The following is a 17,149-nucleotide window of genomic DNA, read 5'->3' as shown; positions in this document are numbered from 1 at the left end:
TAACCGTCTGTTTAGATCTCGCACTCTAAAGTTCAGCCACTAATAATAAACTTTAGCTATTTCCACTTTAAAAGTCGATTCAGAAACAACATTAAAGCATATAAAAAAAGTTTTTAGTTAATTAGTTCTTAACTTCTTCATCCAACTAAACTTTAGACGAGTCAACGAATCCAACACAAACGCTGAAGGCATGCATGTTTGGCTTGCTTCCTTTATGCTGCCAAGCAAGAGGTGTGCACATGCCCATACTCCAGCGAACAAATCATCCGCAAAAAAGATTTGGTAGCGATCCAAACACGTCCTAAGAATCATAATTCTTATACTTGACTAATGACTAGTATGGGTACAGACATGGTATAAGATTTTACCTACTTAGAGCATCTCCAAGAAACTCTTTATCTTTAGCTCTCTCTATTTGACTATCTATTTATCTTTTTATAATACAGTCTATACATATTATCTCACTTCAACAGACTATCTATCTAGTTCGGCTAGTCAATTGACTAGCCAAATTTGGCTAGTGAGAGAGAAAATTTGGAGAGCTCGATAGCTTAGCGAGTCACATAGCTAATACGTTGGAGAGTTATTTTGCTGTTGAGTAGCCAAAATTTGGTTTGGCAAGTCATTTATCTAGTTCTTGGAGATATTTTTATACATATATACCATTTTATGAATTGTACTATTAGCTATTTTGTTGTGTTGTTTTTTTATTTTATGACGAAATTTAAATTATAGAAGTACAGATATTGTAAGACAGACTGAGTACGAGCTATCTTTAAAAGAAAAATAAAAGAAACCTACTAGGTAACCTACGACGAGTAACCGGCCCATCTAGCTTTGCTTCCACCGATCCCTTCGCGGAAAGCAAGAAAAAAGTTGACTGTGGGCTCTTAACGAGGTGACGGGAGAGAGAGCTTTGTCACGTCCAATTGATTGGCGATGTGATTTTTTTACAGAGATGCACGTATGGTAATAAAAAATTGCAACGTTGGAACTTGTAAGGTTGCTGCAGTAGTACGTTGTACAGGGCTAAAATGATTTTGTACTACCCGCGCCATCATGATCGCCCGAGAGGCAGCTTTCACTATTTAGATGGTTAGCTGGCTTTTAAGACCGTTTGCAGCGGTTCATCTAAAATTTATCTAAAAATATTGTTTTACACTATTCTGTATATTAAAATTGTACTGTGCACAAAGTAGAATTTGAACATAAGTATATATATGAATAAGCTGTTAGAGATAGTCTAAGTGGTACCGAATTCGACTGCTTCTGCAGTATTTTTGTCTACCTAGAGTGTAAACAGTCGCCAAACGGCCTCTGATTTCATGATCCAACGCGTTGTTTTTCCTGATGCTGGTTTTTGGCAGAGTATTCCGTTGATCTTCTTGGCTATGGCGTTCACATACATGGAACTGTACATCCATTAGCGCTCCTAGTAAACTGATGAGAGAGGGACCAGCGGAAGATCGAGGCGGCCATGTCGTTTTCCAGACACTAGGCGTCGCCCTCGCCCACCCAGGGACCCCCAAAAACTGCGGGACAGGATCATTGCACCCGCGAAATGAAAATTTACAATAAAAAACCGATAGTAGAAAACGAAAGCGAACTGACGGGCCGCCGGGCCGGGGAGCAGAAAGGGAGGCCATTAATACTCGACACCTCCCCGTCTTCTTCCTCCTCCCCCCTCCGCCATTGCTCCACGAGTCCACAAGACATCTCCCGCGCGCCAGAGCTCTAGAGAGAAACTGGACAGGAGCGCGGGCTTCGGACTCCCATCTCCGCGGGGGCACAAAAGATGCAGGTCCTCATGACTCCCAGCCTCCGCGCAGCGCAATCGGGTGAGATTTCTGCTGCGCCACATCTCCCCTCCGGTTCTGTTTTCCCTGGTTCCTGATTCGGCTGCCTTCCGTTATTTATATATAAATAAATGTGCTTCGGCCTTCGGTCCTGTTACTCCTATAGATCTGTCGCGCCTGCTGGGTTCCAGAGCTGTTCGGTTTGGCTCATCTCTGCCGTTCTGCATTTCGCAGAAAGACGAGAAAAGCCCGTCCCTACTTCCTGCTTTCCTCACCTTTCCGCAGCCAACACCAGAAGAAGAAATTGGCAAAAAAAAAAAGGAGCATTTTGGTTTCGTTGAAATGCGGCCCCGATTTCGACTCGCCAGCTTTGCGCGCCTCTAACTGCTAGGCAGTAGTGTGTGTTTTCTCTCTCTCTGTGTGTGTGCGCGCGCGCGCGAGGAAAGGCCTTCGTTCTGGGGCGGGCGGCTCTCTTTTGCAAGCGGCAATGATGCGCCTTTGGCGAGCACTCTCTGCTGATCAGACGCTTGTTTATTGCTAAAGAGGACGCTAGATCTGTAGCGTTGCATGATTGAGGTCAGTGGGGGGCGGGGCTGGACATAGTTGATGGTTTTAACAGGACCTTTCCTAGCTCTAGGCCGACAACAGATGAACGAACCCCCCCAAGTGCGGCGGGCGCACATTGAGCACCCAATGATGAGGCGTCCATGGCGGATGCTGAATGTGGCCGTCATTTTCTCGCCTTATTTATTTCTTTTTGGCAAAGTCTTGGTTTACTGTCTACTTGAATATTATGTCGCAGCCCCTCCTGCGTTTTATAATCGCTATTTTTGCCACTCACAGTTTTGCCGATTTCATCGAAGTTCTTCCCCCCCACACCATTTGCAGATTGTCAATGAATCTACAATGCAAATAGTCCATTGCAATGCCAAGGTTGCTTCCTGACTGACCAGATCGAGCGTGTTGAACTCTCTGGTCATCTCGTCTGAAAAAACAGACAGGTGTTTGCAGCTATGGCTTCGAAGGCAATGCCCCAAATTCTCCCAGAAACGCCAGGCATCCCAGGCACGAAGCAATGCTCTAAGAGTGCTCCCCCTTTCGAGCTTCCCCAGACGAACAATTCCTGTGCTTCTGCGCTGACGGTGTTACCAGGAACAACAACTGACCTGAGCAAATCGAGCCATAAACCTGAGCTGAACGAGCAGAAACCAGACCACCGCCTCAAGGAACCTGTCGACGCCGCGTCGGTCAAGTTCCCCGTAGAACCGAGCAAGAAAGCGGTAGCGGAGCATGGGAGCACGAACGGGGGTTCCACTTCGTTTCAGACGTGTGGAGGGACTAGCCAGGCCCAGGCAAAGGTCAGTGCGAGTGCTAAGGCCGCTGATCCACCCGAGATCGGTGACAGGGGCAACAGTGGAAGATGCAGGCCTAGCACAAGCAGCGACATCAGTGACGAGAGCTCGTGCAGCAGCATGAGCAACAGCACGAAGCCTCACAAGGCGAACGATTCGCGGTGGGAGGCGATCCAGACGGTCAGGACCAGAGACGGGGTTCTTGGACTGAGCCATTTCAGGCTGCTCAAGAGGCTAGGCTGCGGCGACATCGGCAGCGTGTACCTCTCTGAGCTGAATGGGACCAAGAGCTATTTCGCGATGAAGGTCATGGATAAGGCGTCGCTAGCGAGCCGTAAGAAGCTGCTCCGGGCTCAAACGGAGAAGGAGATTCTGCAGTGCCTGGATCACCCCTTCCTTCCTACGCTTTACACCCACTTCGAGACCGATAAGTTCTCCTGCCTGGTCATGGAGTTCTGCCCCGGAGGAGACCTCCACGCTCTTCGGCAGAGGCAGCCTGGCAAACATTTCCCGGAGCAAGCTGTCAAGTACGTATGTCTTATCCACATTTTACCATCCGCATGTATTGCATTTCACTGTCTAAATAGTACTTAACAGAGTTAAGGCTTTTGAGTTCATTAGTTTGAAATCATCGTGACTGAAAAACAAAACCTATTGCTTGCTGCAGATTCTACATAGCAGAAGTCCTCCTGGCGCTAGAATACCTGCACATGCTCGGTATCATATACCGTGATCTCAAGCCAGAGAACGTCCTTGTCCGGGAGGACGGGCACATCATGCTCTCGGACTTCGACCTCTCCCTTCGCTGCGCAGTCAGCCCGACGCTGATCAGATCCTCGAACCCTGACGCAGAAGCGCTCAGGAAGAACAGCCATGGCTACTGTGCGCAGCCAGCTTGCGTCGAGCCGTCCTGCGTCGTCCAACCGTCATGCGCAGCCCCGACCACCTGCTTTGGCCCGCGCCTGTTCTCCTCCAAGTCCAAGAAAGAACGGAAGCCAAGACCTGAAGCTGCCACCCCGGTCAACCCTTGGCCTGAGCTCATAGCAGAGCCCAGCGACGCACGGTCGATGTCGTTCGTTGGGACGCACGAGTACCTGGCCCCCGAGATCATCAAAGGCGAGGGCCATGGCAGCGCCGTCGACTGGTGGACCTTCGGGGTATTCTTGTACGAGCTGCTGTTCGGGAAGACGCCTTTCAAGGGATCCAGCAACCGGGCCACGCTGTTCAATGTCATTGGCCAGCAGCTGCGCTTCCCGGAGTACCCGGCCGTCAGCTTCTCGGCGAGGGATCTGATCAGGGGTCTGCTTGTGAAGGAGCCCCAGCAACGGCTGGCCTACAAGCGTGGAGCCACGGAGATCAAGCAGCATCCCTTCTTTGAGGGCGTGAATTGGGCGCTCATAAGGTGCGCAAGCCCACCGGAGGTACCAAAGCCTGTCGAGATCGAGAGGCCGTCAAATCATCCTTCATCGCCGTCTGGAGCTGCTGCTGACGATGCCTCCGTTGGTGCACCCCAGAAAGGTGTCGACGGCTACTTGGAGTTTGGTTTCTTCTAGCAAACATGTGGGCTTTTTTTTTACACTGGATGTAGGGTTTTCTGATGTTATGTTTTTAGCAGATGGTTGGTGTTGTAGATTTGTGCCTTCAACCTGTTTTGTTTTGTATTTTACACGTTCTTAAAGTTCACATCTGTAATTCAGCAAGTCTTCATTGTACTGATCTCCTGCAAGGCCTTTGCAAGACATGTTCTTTTTTTCAAAAAAAAAATGGTATTCCAATTATAAAACTAATTATACTAAAGGACGAGATAAATTTATGAAACTTAATTAAACTTATAACTAATACTCATAATTGATATTCAAATATTTGATGTGTTACGAATTAAACTTTAGCTAGGGAAATCAAATACCCCTTAAATTTAGATGCTTATTTCCTTGTTAATGAAAAACAATACTCCCTCAGTTGTAAATTAAAATTCGTTTTGTTTTTCCTTGTTCATAATCATCCATATAAACGTGGACATAGAGCAAAAATGACTACTATTTTGTGATGGATGGGTATAACTTTCCTTAGGTTGGTCATATTTTTTGCAATATTAAATATTTTTTGTGCCTAATAAATCTTGTTTGATGTTAAATATGTGTCTTTTTTTTTATAAATCTCGTTAAAATTAGAAAGTCTTGGATTGGGATGAAGAAACTGACTCGCGGTTTGGAAAGAGAAAGTAGTTATTATGACCGATTGTACAGTTGACGCCTATTCTTTCTGATGGCATGTCACTGGTAACCTTGACAGTCACATGCTCGCTCTACTAGTTTTGATTTGGCGATCACACAGCGACAGCTGAATGACATCGAAAGGTTAACAGGAAAGCTCCGGCCGATAGGCAATAGCATCAGGTAAGATGACCATCAGACTGATGCATCAGCGATCTTCAGGGCGCGATTGGTTGCCTTCTCTAGCGCGCCTGGGTCGTTTCTACTTGCGTGTGGATAACCAGGCTCTGGCACTCGTTCAGCCATCCAATTAGAGATGGCAACGGGGACCCGATCCCCGATTCCCCGCGGGGAATTCATCTATTAGAGGATGGGGATGGGGGAGTTTCTTCTCCCACGGGGATGTAAACGGGGAGAAATTCTCCCCCGACGGGTAAACGGGGACGGAGAATGGCCCATCCCCGTTCCCCGCGGGGACCCGTTAAACTTACATGTGACAATATTTTCATGTAATAGTTAATGATAAAAATAAATAATTACCTTGTCAAGAGATCACCCGTTGTACAAATACATTGATTTTAATGCATACATAATGATTTTTACATCTAACAATGTGTATAAGTGACAATGTTTTACATTAATAACAAATGAAGTACGATTTAATTATAATTTAAGCGGGGATGGGGATACCCGATGGGGATTTATCCCCGTGGGGAACGGGGATGGGGAAGAAATGTCCCCCGCAAGCATTCGTGGGGATCCCCGCGGGGAAATTTTTTCGTCGCGGGGACGGGTTTGGGGAGCTAAAACCCGACGGGAAATTCCCCGTTGCCATCCCTACATCCAATCGTGACCTGCCTGCACCGAAGGAGACAGGACCGCTAGAAAGCAGGCAACCAATCGCACCTACATCAGTATCTGCGATCGTCAGCCGCAATTGCCCTTCATGGCCCTGCGCCATATATGTACAGGACTCGCTTTTTATTCTAAATTATAATAATTTGTTCTAAGTTTGTTAGAGAGATCAAAATTATTTAAAAAATATAAAAACTAACATTAAATAAATATACTATAAAATATAATTAATAAAGAATCTAAAATACTTAAAGGGTGTTTGGTTTCTAGCCAATAATTTTTAGTCTCTCTATTTTATTCTATTTTCTAATCAACCTGACATAGTTTTAACATCTAGATGCTCCAGAACATCCAAAATTCAAACAAAAGATAACATCATCAAAGTTAGTGGTGATGCCGATCCCATCGCCTTGCTTATGATAAACAGCAGCTAAGGCATCGAAACTTCGATTGCAGTGGAGTGGAGGTTCACAAGGAGTTCACATACGAGAACACTGGCAGCAACATCTTTTCAACACCGTCTCCATCTCCAGATAAGCTACTTTGAGGTTCTAAGGTTATCTCCAACGGCTTGTTCATCGCCGTTATCTTCTATTTCAAACATCACTTTGTAAACAATGCACAACAATATTTTGCACAACGATTTGCTAGCCATAGCCTAAGCCTAGCATTATGCACAGGTAAATTTATTCTCATCCCAGACTTTTATCACAGTACGCTGTTTCACCTATACTTGTTTTGGTCACCTCTTCCAGGATCTCCCATGTTCTTCAGTTGAGGTTCTTGTAGATTCTGAAGGAGACAAGCACCGCTGCGGCAGCTGCAACAACAGCAAGAGCGGCATATGTGTCAGCTCTCTCCCAGGTCTCAAACCAGATGGGCACTGGGCAAGTCTTTGTATCCCCCTTCTTGCTGCCAGCACCACCCTCCTTGTCAGAGCTCTTGGGGTTCTGCTCAGCTATGATGCTCTTGTCTTGTTTTTCCTTTGGCAGGTCAGTTTGGCAGCAGGTGAAGCCACCATTGCCTTGGCAGCATCCACCAGCTGCTGCAGGGTTGAAAGAAGCACCATCTGTTCTGGTTTCTTCAAGGGATTCTTCGCCACCATTTACCATGTTCCGAAGCTCGAGAGCTCGCTTCTGCTGCTCCACAGATAAACCCATCTGTCCCCTGCAAGACACCATATATAGCACACATAAGAACCCCAGTACAAAGAAACACTCGGCTATCAATCAAACATATATTGTAGGATCGCTTGAACAAAGCATAATAGCAATGGAGGCAGAAAGCGTTAATTTGGTGGCCCCAGTGCCTTGTGGCACAAGTACAAAAAGTGAAACGAATTTGGAACGTGCGTTATTAGATTTGGGAAACGCCATTGTTCTACTGCAACAAAGAACTGTGAATATGAACACTGAGATTCTGGATAAACTCACACCAATAAGGGAGGATGATTTAAAAAGGATTTCAAATATGAATGAGTTGATATAGCAAATCTCTTGTGTATGAGCATGCCTGAACAGAAAATGCACTACACAAGAATACAGTTTCATGATGCTTATAGTGCATTGTCTTGAACAACTTTAATGTACAAGAGTAAATTTCAAATTAAGGCTTCCGGGGGTAAATTTCAAATTAAGGCTTCCGAGTAGCACCTCTAGGTCCCAGGTTCAATCCCCTTCGGGGACGAATTCCTGGCTTGGTTAAAAAAATCCCCTCGTTGTGCCCCACCCGCTCTCAGGTTACGTCATGTACGCCACCCTTCGGCTGGGCCGTTGCAGAGTGGGCGGTGACGAACCACTAGTGATGGAAGGCAAGGGTTGGGGATTTTCTCGGCCGGGACCATGTTTCGGTCTCTTCTTAATATAATACCGAGAGGACGGTCTTTCACTCCCCGGCCGAGTTTTTTAGAATTTCGAATTACGACTTTGGCCCCCTAATACATTAGACTACTGAAATGCACATAGTTTTGAACATTATGATTTCTAATTCTCCATTGAAGCTAATTTAAGCATTGTTAAAAAACGAATTAACAGTACTATAACTAATGCAATTAAACTAGAACATTATGCAGGTTTTTGGTATGATTATTCATAGAATATGAACACATGTTCACATAAGCATGTACTTTGTAGGATAAGAAAGAGCATCACAATAGGCTGGGAACCGACATCTAGTCATTCATGACTCCACATCAGGATAAGATGTAAATGATGAGTAAACAATTCTAAATTCACAACCTATGGTGTACAGATAGGAGTACAAGGGTTCAACAAGGGGGATACCTCCATAGATGGTCCACAACTTCTCCTTGTCCAATATGTTTATGCAGCAAAACAGGCACATCATCAGGAACAACATAACCATACCTATAATTGCAATTGTATTGAGTACTAATTAGATTATAAAAGGCAAGAATGTGTATATGCAAAAGTAAAAAAATAGTTGCACAAGACAAAGTGAACGTTTAATGTTAATTTAATAACAGTACTTACCAATGACCAGTCACTTCTCCCTTGGCATCAGAACTGAAAATGATGACGTTTCCTGCATACTTATGACCTCCCACGTGTGAGCATGCACTGACAGCCACCTGATCATCAAGTCCCAGTTCATTTATCTCTTCCTTGAACCTTTTAATCAAAGCAGGTCCACAAACACCACACCTTTTGTCCCTGCTTCCATGGGAGCAAACAAAAATATAGGAACCACTCATAGGCTCAGGAGATCTAGGAAGCCAGTCAATATCCTTCACAAGCACTTCTTCAACAAAGTTGTCCACGTCAAAATGGGTCAGCCCTCTGCAAAAATATTATTTCACAGATTGAAAATTAACAGATTAGTTTACTTTGACGCATAAATACCACATGTTTATTAGTTACCACGCTTGCAGCTTACTTATATCTGATCATATCTGGAAAGATCAACACATCTCCATTTGATGATTCAGTGCCATCTTCTCCTTCACAGATGGTCAATTTGATCTGTGACATGGTAAAACATAGCAGCCATTGGATATATATGTGGAAGAAAGATGAATCAGCAAATACTACCAAACTTACAACCTTTTTCGGAAGCATTTCTTTCCAAAAAGTAGGCTAGAGTTAAAACCCAAAAGAACCAACAAGTCAAGATTCGGGCACTCCATGCACTCCTATTCGAGGCTAAATCTTTGGGTATATTCCATCATTTCAAGTCTCATTTTACTACCTCTTTTACAACTTCGGTCTTTATTTTCCTCTTTTCTTATTGCTATCGCACTTTAAGATCCCACTACACACTGGTGCATCTGAAGGTCTCTATTGGGCATGTCCAAATCATCTCAACCGATGTTGGTCAAGCTTTTTTTTCAATTGGTGCTACCCCTATCCTATCAAGTATATCATCATTCTAGACTTGATCACTTCTTGTATGGCCACAAATCCAACACAACATATGCATTTTCGCAGCACTTACTGTTAAACATGTCATCTTTTTGTAGGCCAACATTTTGTACCATTATGGTGCGCGACTCTCCTGTGTGGTTCGAGAAAAAAACATTATGCACCATACAACATAGCAGGTCTAATCGTTGTTCTATAAACTTGCCTTTTAGCTTTTGTGGTACCCTCTTATTATATAGAACACCAGATGTTTAATGTCATTTCATCCACCCTGCTTTGATTCTATGGCTTAAGTCTTCATCAACATCCTAGTATCTCTGTAGCATTGATCCTAAATACCTAAAGGTGTCCTTCCTAGGCACTACTTGACCTTCCAAATTAACATCACCTTCCCCATGTGTAGTGTCGAAATCACATCTTATATATTCGGTTTTAGTTTTACTAACTCTGAAAACTTTGGACTCTAGAGTCTCCCGCCATAACTCTAGTTTCCTATTTACTCATGTCCGATTTTCATTAACTAGCACTACATTGTCTGCAAAAAACATACAAAAAAACTCGACCGGGGAGGGAAAGACCGCCCTCCCGGTATTATATTAAGAAGAGGCCGAAACATGTTCTCGACCGAGAAAACCCCCAAACCGTGGCCCCCTATCACTAACGGGCCAATCAACTGCCCACTTAGTAACGACCCAGCCGGAGGGTGGCACGCTGTATATCGATCCCCGAGAGCGGACGGGGCACAGCGAGGCGATTTTTTTAACCATGCCCAAAATTTGCCATCGAGGGAGATCGAACCCGAGACCTAGAGGTGCTACTCGGAAGCCTTAACCATTACTCTAGAGGCCCTTTTGCTCTGCAAAAATCATACACCAAGGAATATCTCCTTGCATGTCCCTTTGGACCTTATCCATCATCAAGGTAAAAAGGTAAGGGTTCAAAGCTGATCCATGATGTAGTGCTATTCTAATCGTTAAGTCATGTGTTTCCATCACTTGTTCAAACACTAGCCACAACATTGTTGTACATGTCCTTAATGAGTCCAACGTATTTCGTTGGAACTTTTTGTTTGTCCAAAGCCCGTCACATAACATTTCTTGGTGTTTTGTTGTAAGCCTCTCCAAGTCAATGAAAATCATGTGTAGGTCCTTTTACTCCCTATACTGCTCCATCATTTGTCTTTTTAAGAAAATGGCTTCCATGGTTGACCTTCTAGGCATGAAACCAAATTGGTTCAAAAAGACCCTCGTTATTCCTCTCAAACGATGCTCGATAACTCTCTCGTGGCTTCATAGTATGGCTCATAAACTTAATTCCCCGGTAAAAATTACAATTGTGAAAGAATAACATGCAACAAGAAGACAACAAACTAGCTCAAAACAATAGGTAATACAATCTCAAGGAGCCTTTATAACGAAAGCACTAGTTGTTTGTTTGTTATTTGGGACACGACAATAGTCAAGATCAGTTTGTTGCCTATATTATATGAGGTGATAAAAACTTCTGCGTTTTTCCTACAGTTAGAACAGTTCGGATCCTACCATATAATTTGGATAACAGTATAACAGAGCAGAAACCTAGAGACATGGACAGTGACAATGGATTCGGTAACATCTTATAGACACACAGGACGTTTTTGCGTTTCTTCCAAACCATCAACTATGCAAATCATATGATCAATAGCAACACTCATAAACAATAGAGGCAATGATTTTTACGTTTCGGACTAAAACGATTCAATTAGGAACAAGTTAATCTGGAGCTCAACCAATATATGTCAAACCCATTCAAGTCATAGCTAAATACATGTAACAGTATATGCCAAGAACATAGGAATATCGATGATTCACGCAGAAGAAAATGGGCAAAGATTTAAACAAACTGCAGTAAGCTATTACTTAGATGACACTTGAGGGGGAAAGAGACTAGAATCTATAAGTAACATTGAAAAAACAAACAGGGCAAATGACCCCTCAAGCTTCAAATAATCATTAACCAAAACTGACACCAACTCATGGTACCATTAGAAAATAACTATGTCAACAACCCAAATAAGGGGCAGAAGAACCATATAGTGTTCATATAACTACCTCTTAAACTTAAGTACTGGAAATGAATCATGGGTGCCAAGCAAAAAGTAAGAGATCCAGCTAAACAACTAAAATTAGAATTAAAAATGTTGCCGAAACTACTAAAAACACGATTCATGAGACCATGGAATATGAATAAATAACAACAGATGGGATTGGAATGGGACCATGAATAACAACAACATAACCCTAACAAGTAGAGGAGACATATATAGTTCATTTATGCATACCTCTTAAACTTAAGCATCAGAAAAGAACCATGGAATATGAATAAATAAAATGTAAGGAGAGTCCAAAGTATGGCGATTGGATCTAGACAAATAGATGTATTAAGCCAGTCAATTCATGGACAACCGTGCTCCGTCTACCGTCTAGTTAAACAAAACCAGAACATATAAGTTCAACACATAATGCCAAACCGCAAATAAACTAGAGTCACAGAGCCCAATTTCTATATATTAGAGCTGGGAGCAAAGACGTGCTCCTATGTTGTGAACTGTGATGCACTCGCAAGATAGTCCCGATACTCAGCCCTCCCGTAGGAGGCCCTAGGAGTAAACCAGATCTATATCTTCTCCCCCCCCCTCTACTAACACCCTGCCCCTCCTTATATAGAGAGGTAACCCTAACTTAATAGTTAAGCAACATAACAAACCCCACCTGGCCAGCACTGTTCACGCGCTACAGTAACCGCACGTGAACAGTTAGCGCGGCTAACATAACCATAATGACCTAGTTGATGGGCTTAAGGCCCATAACATTCCATCCCTCCTTAAAAACAGCTCGTCCGCGAGCTGTAGTCAAGAAGAATTGACCCATACTAAACTAGCACTTAATGACTCAATATTAAGTCTTTTACATCTCGACTTAGTATTTTATTCACCTAGAAAAAAATTGAACCACGTCAGTGGTCAGATCTATTGAAGAAGGACGCGTCGGTGGCCAGATCGACCGATGACAGACGTGGCTGCGGTGGCGCAGAGGGCTCCCTGCGCCTGGTGTTGTAGCTCAGGTGACCACGCCGTGACGGAGGCCAAGGTGGTTGACGTCGACCACAGCTGCGACGATGCAGCGGATGGCTGTCTGTGGTGCAGAAGATTGATGGCCACGACGCGGAGGATTGGTAGCTGTGGCGTGGAGGGTTATCCCGTAGCAGCGCCTCTACAGGTTGGGCCACCATGGCGGCCGATTGTTGCAGATTGGGCGAGCAGATCCACGCACAGCCGTAGTCGAGCCACGCCTGGACCTCCACAAGCACGAAAGCGGGCTGCAGTAGTGGCACAGCCACCTCAATGTAGAACGCAGCCTCCACCTCCTCCCTGGGTGTGTCCGGTTGCAGCCCATCGACCCCATCGTCCTCGACCCGGCCGCCTCCGCCCGCGCCCAGGCCGCCCTCGCTCGCGCCTAGGTTGCCTGTGCCCAGGCAGCCCGCGGTAGAAGCGGAGGGGCTAACCCACGCCTGCTTGAGCTTGGCCGGACAAGCGTCGTGGGAATCCAAACGGGCATTGATGGCGACGAGTTGCTCGAGGACGAGGTCCATCTTGGCGGAGTAGGTCACATGATCGTCGTGCGCGCTGGCCATGGTGGCGATGCGCGCGTAGTGGCTCCGATAGTCCGATACCAATTTGTTGTGAACTGTGATGCACTTGCAAGATAGTCCTGGTACTCAGCCCTCCCGTAGAAGGCCCTAGGAGTAAACCAGATCTATATCTTCTTCCCCCCTCTACTAACACCCTGCCCCTCCTTATATAGAGAGGTAACCCTAACTTAATAGTTAAGCAACATAACAAACCCTATCTGGTCGGCATTGTTCACGCGCTACAGTAATCACACGTGAACAGTGGCCGCAGCTAACGTAACCATAATGACCTAACTAATGGGCTTAAGGCCCATAACATCCTAGCGTGTCCACGTCGTCACTTTTCTTTATAGTCGTACGATCGTGATCGAAGGAACAACCGTTCTTCTGACCTTTCATCATACCGACGCGCCACGACACTTCCAGCAGAGTCCAGAGTCCAGACCGAAGAATGCCTCCTCTTCTACACAAACACCCACCATGGCCAGGGCTTACACGAGACCAGCAGGAACGGCGTCGCCGAGTTGGTGGCCGCCATTGTGTCCCCGACGACGACGAACACTGTCTGCCGCCGCCCTCTTCACCTCCATCGGATTGTCATCTCCACCGGCCTCCTCGCGCTGGTCCTCCGATCCTCTGATGTCTCCTCGCGCGGTCGCGCCCGTCCTCCAATGCCCGACTCCGTCGTCCTCGCCACTGACCCATCCACAGGTAAAGCCTTTATCCCAATATTAATTCGTATCCTGCACCAAGGAGTTGCTGTGCGCTTGATTCGCCGCATCTGAGTGTCACGGCCACGACTGCGCGCCCTCCATCGCCTCCCACCGTCGGGGCATCGACCCTGCATCCTACACGGTCTGGTGCTGGGGAATGGGGAGGAGCATCGCCCTGCTCTTCATTAACGAACACATTCTGATTTTTTATCTTGGTCTGGTGACCTGTGTGACCTGTAAAGTAACGTGGGAGTGTAGGATTAATTTTCCTGAATCACCTAGATGTACAGGTATATCTATGTACTGTAGCTCTTGCTACATGCATAGGAGACTCCATAATCCATGGTGGATCTATTAGCCTATTACCAAGGCTAACTCATCTGCCACCTGACCTGTGCAGAAAGCGTCGTTTCTAGAAGAATGGCTGAAATAATTATGTGCTTCATTCAGTAACTCCAAGCACCAGCCGCCCTTGGCAATTGAGAATTTGAGACCATAAACAATGAGGCTGGTTTCAGCACAAATGTCACTCAGAAAGCTATGTTATTTTCTGTCTTGAAGTCCCTACTTGGCATATACACGGGCAGAAACCAGTAGGTTGTTACCCAGAGATTTAAGCAACTAGCTAAAGGCATTGCGTGAATGATGAGCAGTGAACAGTTGTTGTGGTCTCCACCCTCCATTAACAAGCAACAACAAGATATTGGTCGTCTACCCATCAGGTCGGAGAGCCCATCCCTAAATTCTCTTGGTGACTTCATGCCAAACCTCATGAACTCCAACGAACTGTCTTTGAGCACATCATTGTTTTGTGGCCTTTAAGACCAATATTTTATTGATTCGATGCATGTATATTTCTACTCAACAAGCAGCACCATTACAATACAACATCTAGATGGCTCATGCTGCTATATCTGTATATTGAACTGTTCTTCTACTGTAAATAATTAACTATTCAAATAATTCTGTTTTAATTCTATATGTACATCTATACGCCTATTGCTACCCGATATTTCTAAAGTAATACTCTTTTAACTGTGTAAGCACATCGTCAACGACTCGCGCAAGCGTGAGCAATTTACTAGTAGCACGAAGTGTTTCCTATGCCAAGTGCAAGCCCCAAGCCAAGATTCAGAAAGGTACGAGAAACAACCAATCTACTACGGATTAAGGTTTTGGATGAGGGAATCCTCGGTGTTGCCCGACTTCAGGCTCCTCCATCTCCAACACCGACATGACAGCGACGCCAAGGGGAGCAGTGTCTCCAAAACCTCGCTCCGCTGAAAAACTTAAACAGGTTAAGGCGAATTAGTTTTTTGGACAGCGGCCATGTGACTGCTCGCCGAGCTGCACTGCGGCATTTACTGACTTCAACGACACTGTGAACTCATCTTCGCTCAAGTTCCTCGTTATGATTACAAATGAGTTTCTCGCTCTTTTTTCTGTTAGATGTGTTAAGATAGATTTAATCTGTTATATGAACAACATGCTTTTATTTGTTATAATCTTCTACAGATTCTAGTGGTGTATTCAGTAACGTGAACAGAAAATCCGCCAAAGCACTCTGTGGACAAGGGTCCTAAGGCTATCTTCGGTGGATCACGTAAAATAGGGGTAGTGACACTGTTTGATACTGTTTGCACTTTGTAGAGTGAAGTTTAAACAGGAGATGAGATCGGATTTTAAATAGGAGATGAGATTGGGGATGGGATAGTAAATCTGCTCGATATGGCCTAAAAGCTCACATGAAAACTAACCTCGCCCTTATCCAGACAAACGAACCACGTGATACCGGGGTCTGTTCCAAACCTCTAACTAACAATTAGCAGCTAAAATTACTTAAGAAGTTCAAAGCGGGTCACCAACTAATTGTTAGCTATACCCTCTAAATAGCCATTAGTTGTTATCTGTCTCATCCTATCCTAGCTAATACTTATTAGCTAACTAATAGTTAACTCTAGAGAATTAGAACAGGGCCTTACTCTAAAAAAAGGGTCCAGACTCGAGACCGCCAGCTTCCAGTTCGCAATTCCCGCAAACCAACTACGAAAAACTAAACCAGAAGCGTACCCAAAAAAAACATCGCGGTACCGAACCAACTAATTTCCGAGCCGCATAAAAAACAGGAGGGAAGCATATGGATGCTCACGGTCTTCTTCAGATTGGGCTTTCGGGCCTTGATGGCGGCGGCGAGGAGGCGGGGGAGGCGGTCAGACTCAGAGGCCTCGAGGTGGGACGGCCACAAATCCGGGCCCTTGTAACAGAGGAACACATGGCGCTCGTGGAACCCCACCGTCCCGACCAGCTTCTCCTTCCCGAGCTCCGGACGCTGGAACCCGAACTCTGCGCCTGGATCCGGCACCGCGGCCGCGGCGGCGAAGGCCGCGTCCGTAGCGTCAGCCGCCGGAGCCGGAGCCGCGAGGGGGGCATCACCTTGCGTAGGGGAGGCCATGAGCAGGCGGAGTGGCAGTAGACGGCGGCGGGTTGGTACGCGCTGCGAGGAAGAGAGTGGTCGTGGTGGAAATGGAAATTGCTTGAGGAGTTTGGGAAAAATATGCAACATCTCCTCGGGAATTTATGGCCGGAGAAGGGAATTGGTGTTGCTCATTGGGAAAAGTCACGCCCACGGACCACAGCTGCCATTGGCCCACTTGTCGGTGAAGTCTTCAGTTTATTAATACTGCAGGGCCCACGCGAAGGGTGACGTTAAGAGCAATTATAATAAGAATAAATATAAGAGCATGTACTATCTCATTTAGAGCATCTTTAATAATGTGACATATAAAATATTATATAATTTAAAAATAAGTATATTTTATAGAATTTAGAGCATCAATAAAATATATCGCTCCAAACAGTAAAGCCTTAAATCTATACTAGTTAGTTGCTCGTGCGTTGCGACGCTACACGAATACCGCTGATAAAAAACATTAGTAGCAATTAATTTTAGATCACTTCATGAGATGTGCTCTCCCGACAGGAGGAAAGACCCATTCATTTTTTATTCATCAATTAGAACAAAGTAGAAGAAGCAACTAAACACCATACAGGTTCGTATATCAAACCCATATATTGTCTAATAGCTACACATGTGGTCAACAAGATGTTATTAATCAATTACGAGATTTCCTATGGATACGCGATGTGTCAATACTAATACGTCATTTTTTT

General features: G+C 45.1%; 2 protein-coding genes across 4 annotated transcripts; one reads left to right on the top strand and one right to left on the bottom strand.

Annotated features, from left to right (window-relative positions):
- Nucleotides 1–1,561: 1,561 nt before the first annotated feature.
- Nucleotides 1,562–4,889, top strand: LOC100281711 (uncharacterized). 3 transcript variants are annotated; one of them, XM_008678985.4, is made up of 3 exons: nucleotides 1,562–1,838; nucleotides 2,685–3,675; nucleotides 3,816–4,889. In XM_008678985.4, exons 2-3 carry the CDS (start codon nucleotides 2,810–2,812, stop codon nucleotides 4,699–4,701), a joined length of 1,752 nt encoding a protein of 583 aa, XP_008677207.1. In that variant the 5' UTR covers nucleotides 1,562–1,838; nucleotides 2,685–2,809; the 3' UTR covers nucleotides 4,702–4,889. The 3 variants fall into 3 exon arrangements, with proteins under 3 accessions (XP_008677207.1, XP_020407127.1, NP_001355012.1); NM_001368083.1 differs by having other exon boundaries at nucleotides 1,610–1,838; nucleotides 2,640–3,675; nucleotides 3,816–4,860; XM_020551538.3 differs by having other exon boundaries at nucleotides 1,582–3,675.
- A 1,789-nt stretch (nucleotides 4,890–6,678) lies between these two features.
- On the bottom strand, nucleotides 6,679–16,515 carry LOC100193791 (uncharacterized). The gene is made up of 5 exons (NM_001138876.1): nucleotides 16,128–16,515; nucleotides 9,112–9,197; nucleotides 8,709–9,014; nucleotides 8,499–8,582; nucleotides 6,679–7,383 (listed from the first exon to the last, which is right to left on the bottom strand). Exons 1-5 carry the CDS (start codon nucleotides 16,428–16,430, stop codon nucleotides 6,987–6,989), a joined length of 1,176 nt encoding a protein of 391 aa, NP_001132348.1. The 5' UTR covers nucleotides 16,431–16,515; the 3' UTR covers nucleotides 6,679–6,986.
- Nucleotides 16,516–17,149: the final 634 nt, after the last annotated feature.

Source organism: Zea mays, chromosome 4, assembly GCF_902167145.1.
Source record: "Zea mays cultivar B73 chromosome 4, Zm-B73-REFERENCE-NAM-5.0, whole genome shotgun sequence".
Lineage (NCBI taxonomy): Eukaryota > Viridiplantae > Streptophyta > Magnoliopsida > Poales > Poaceae > Zea > Zea mays.
This window is presented reverse-complemented; position numbering and strand designations above follow the sequence as displayed.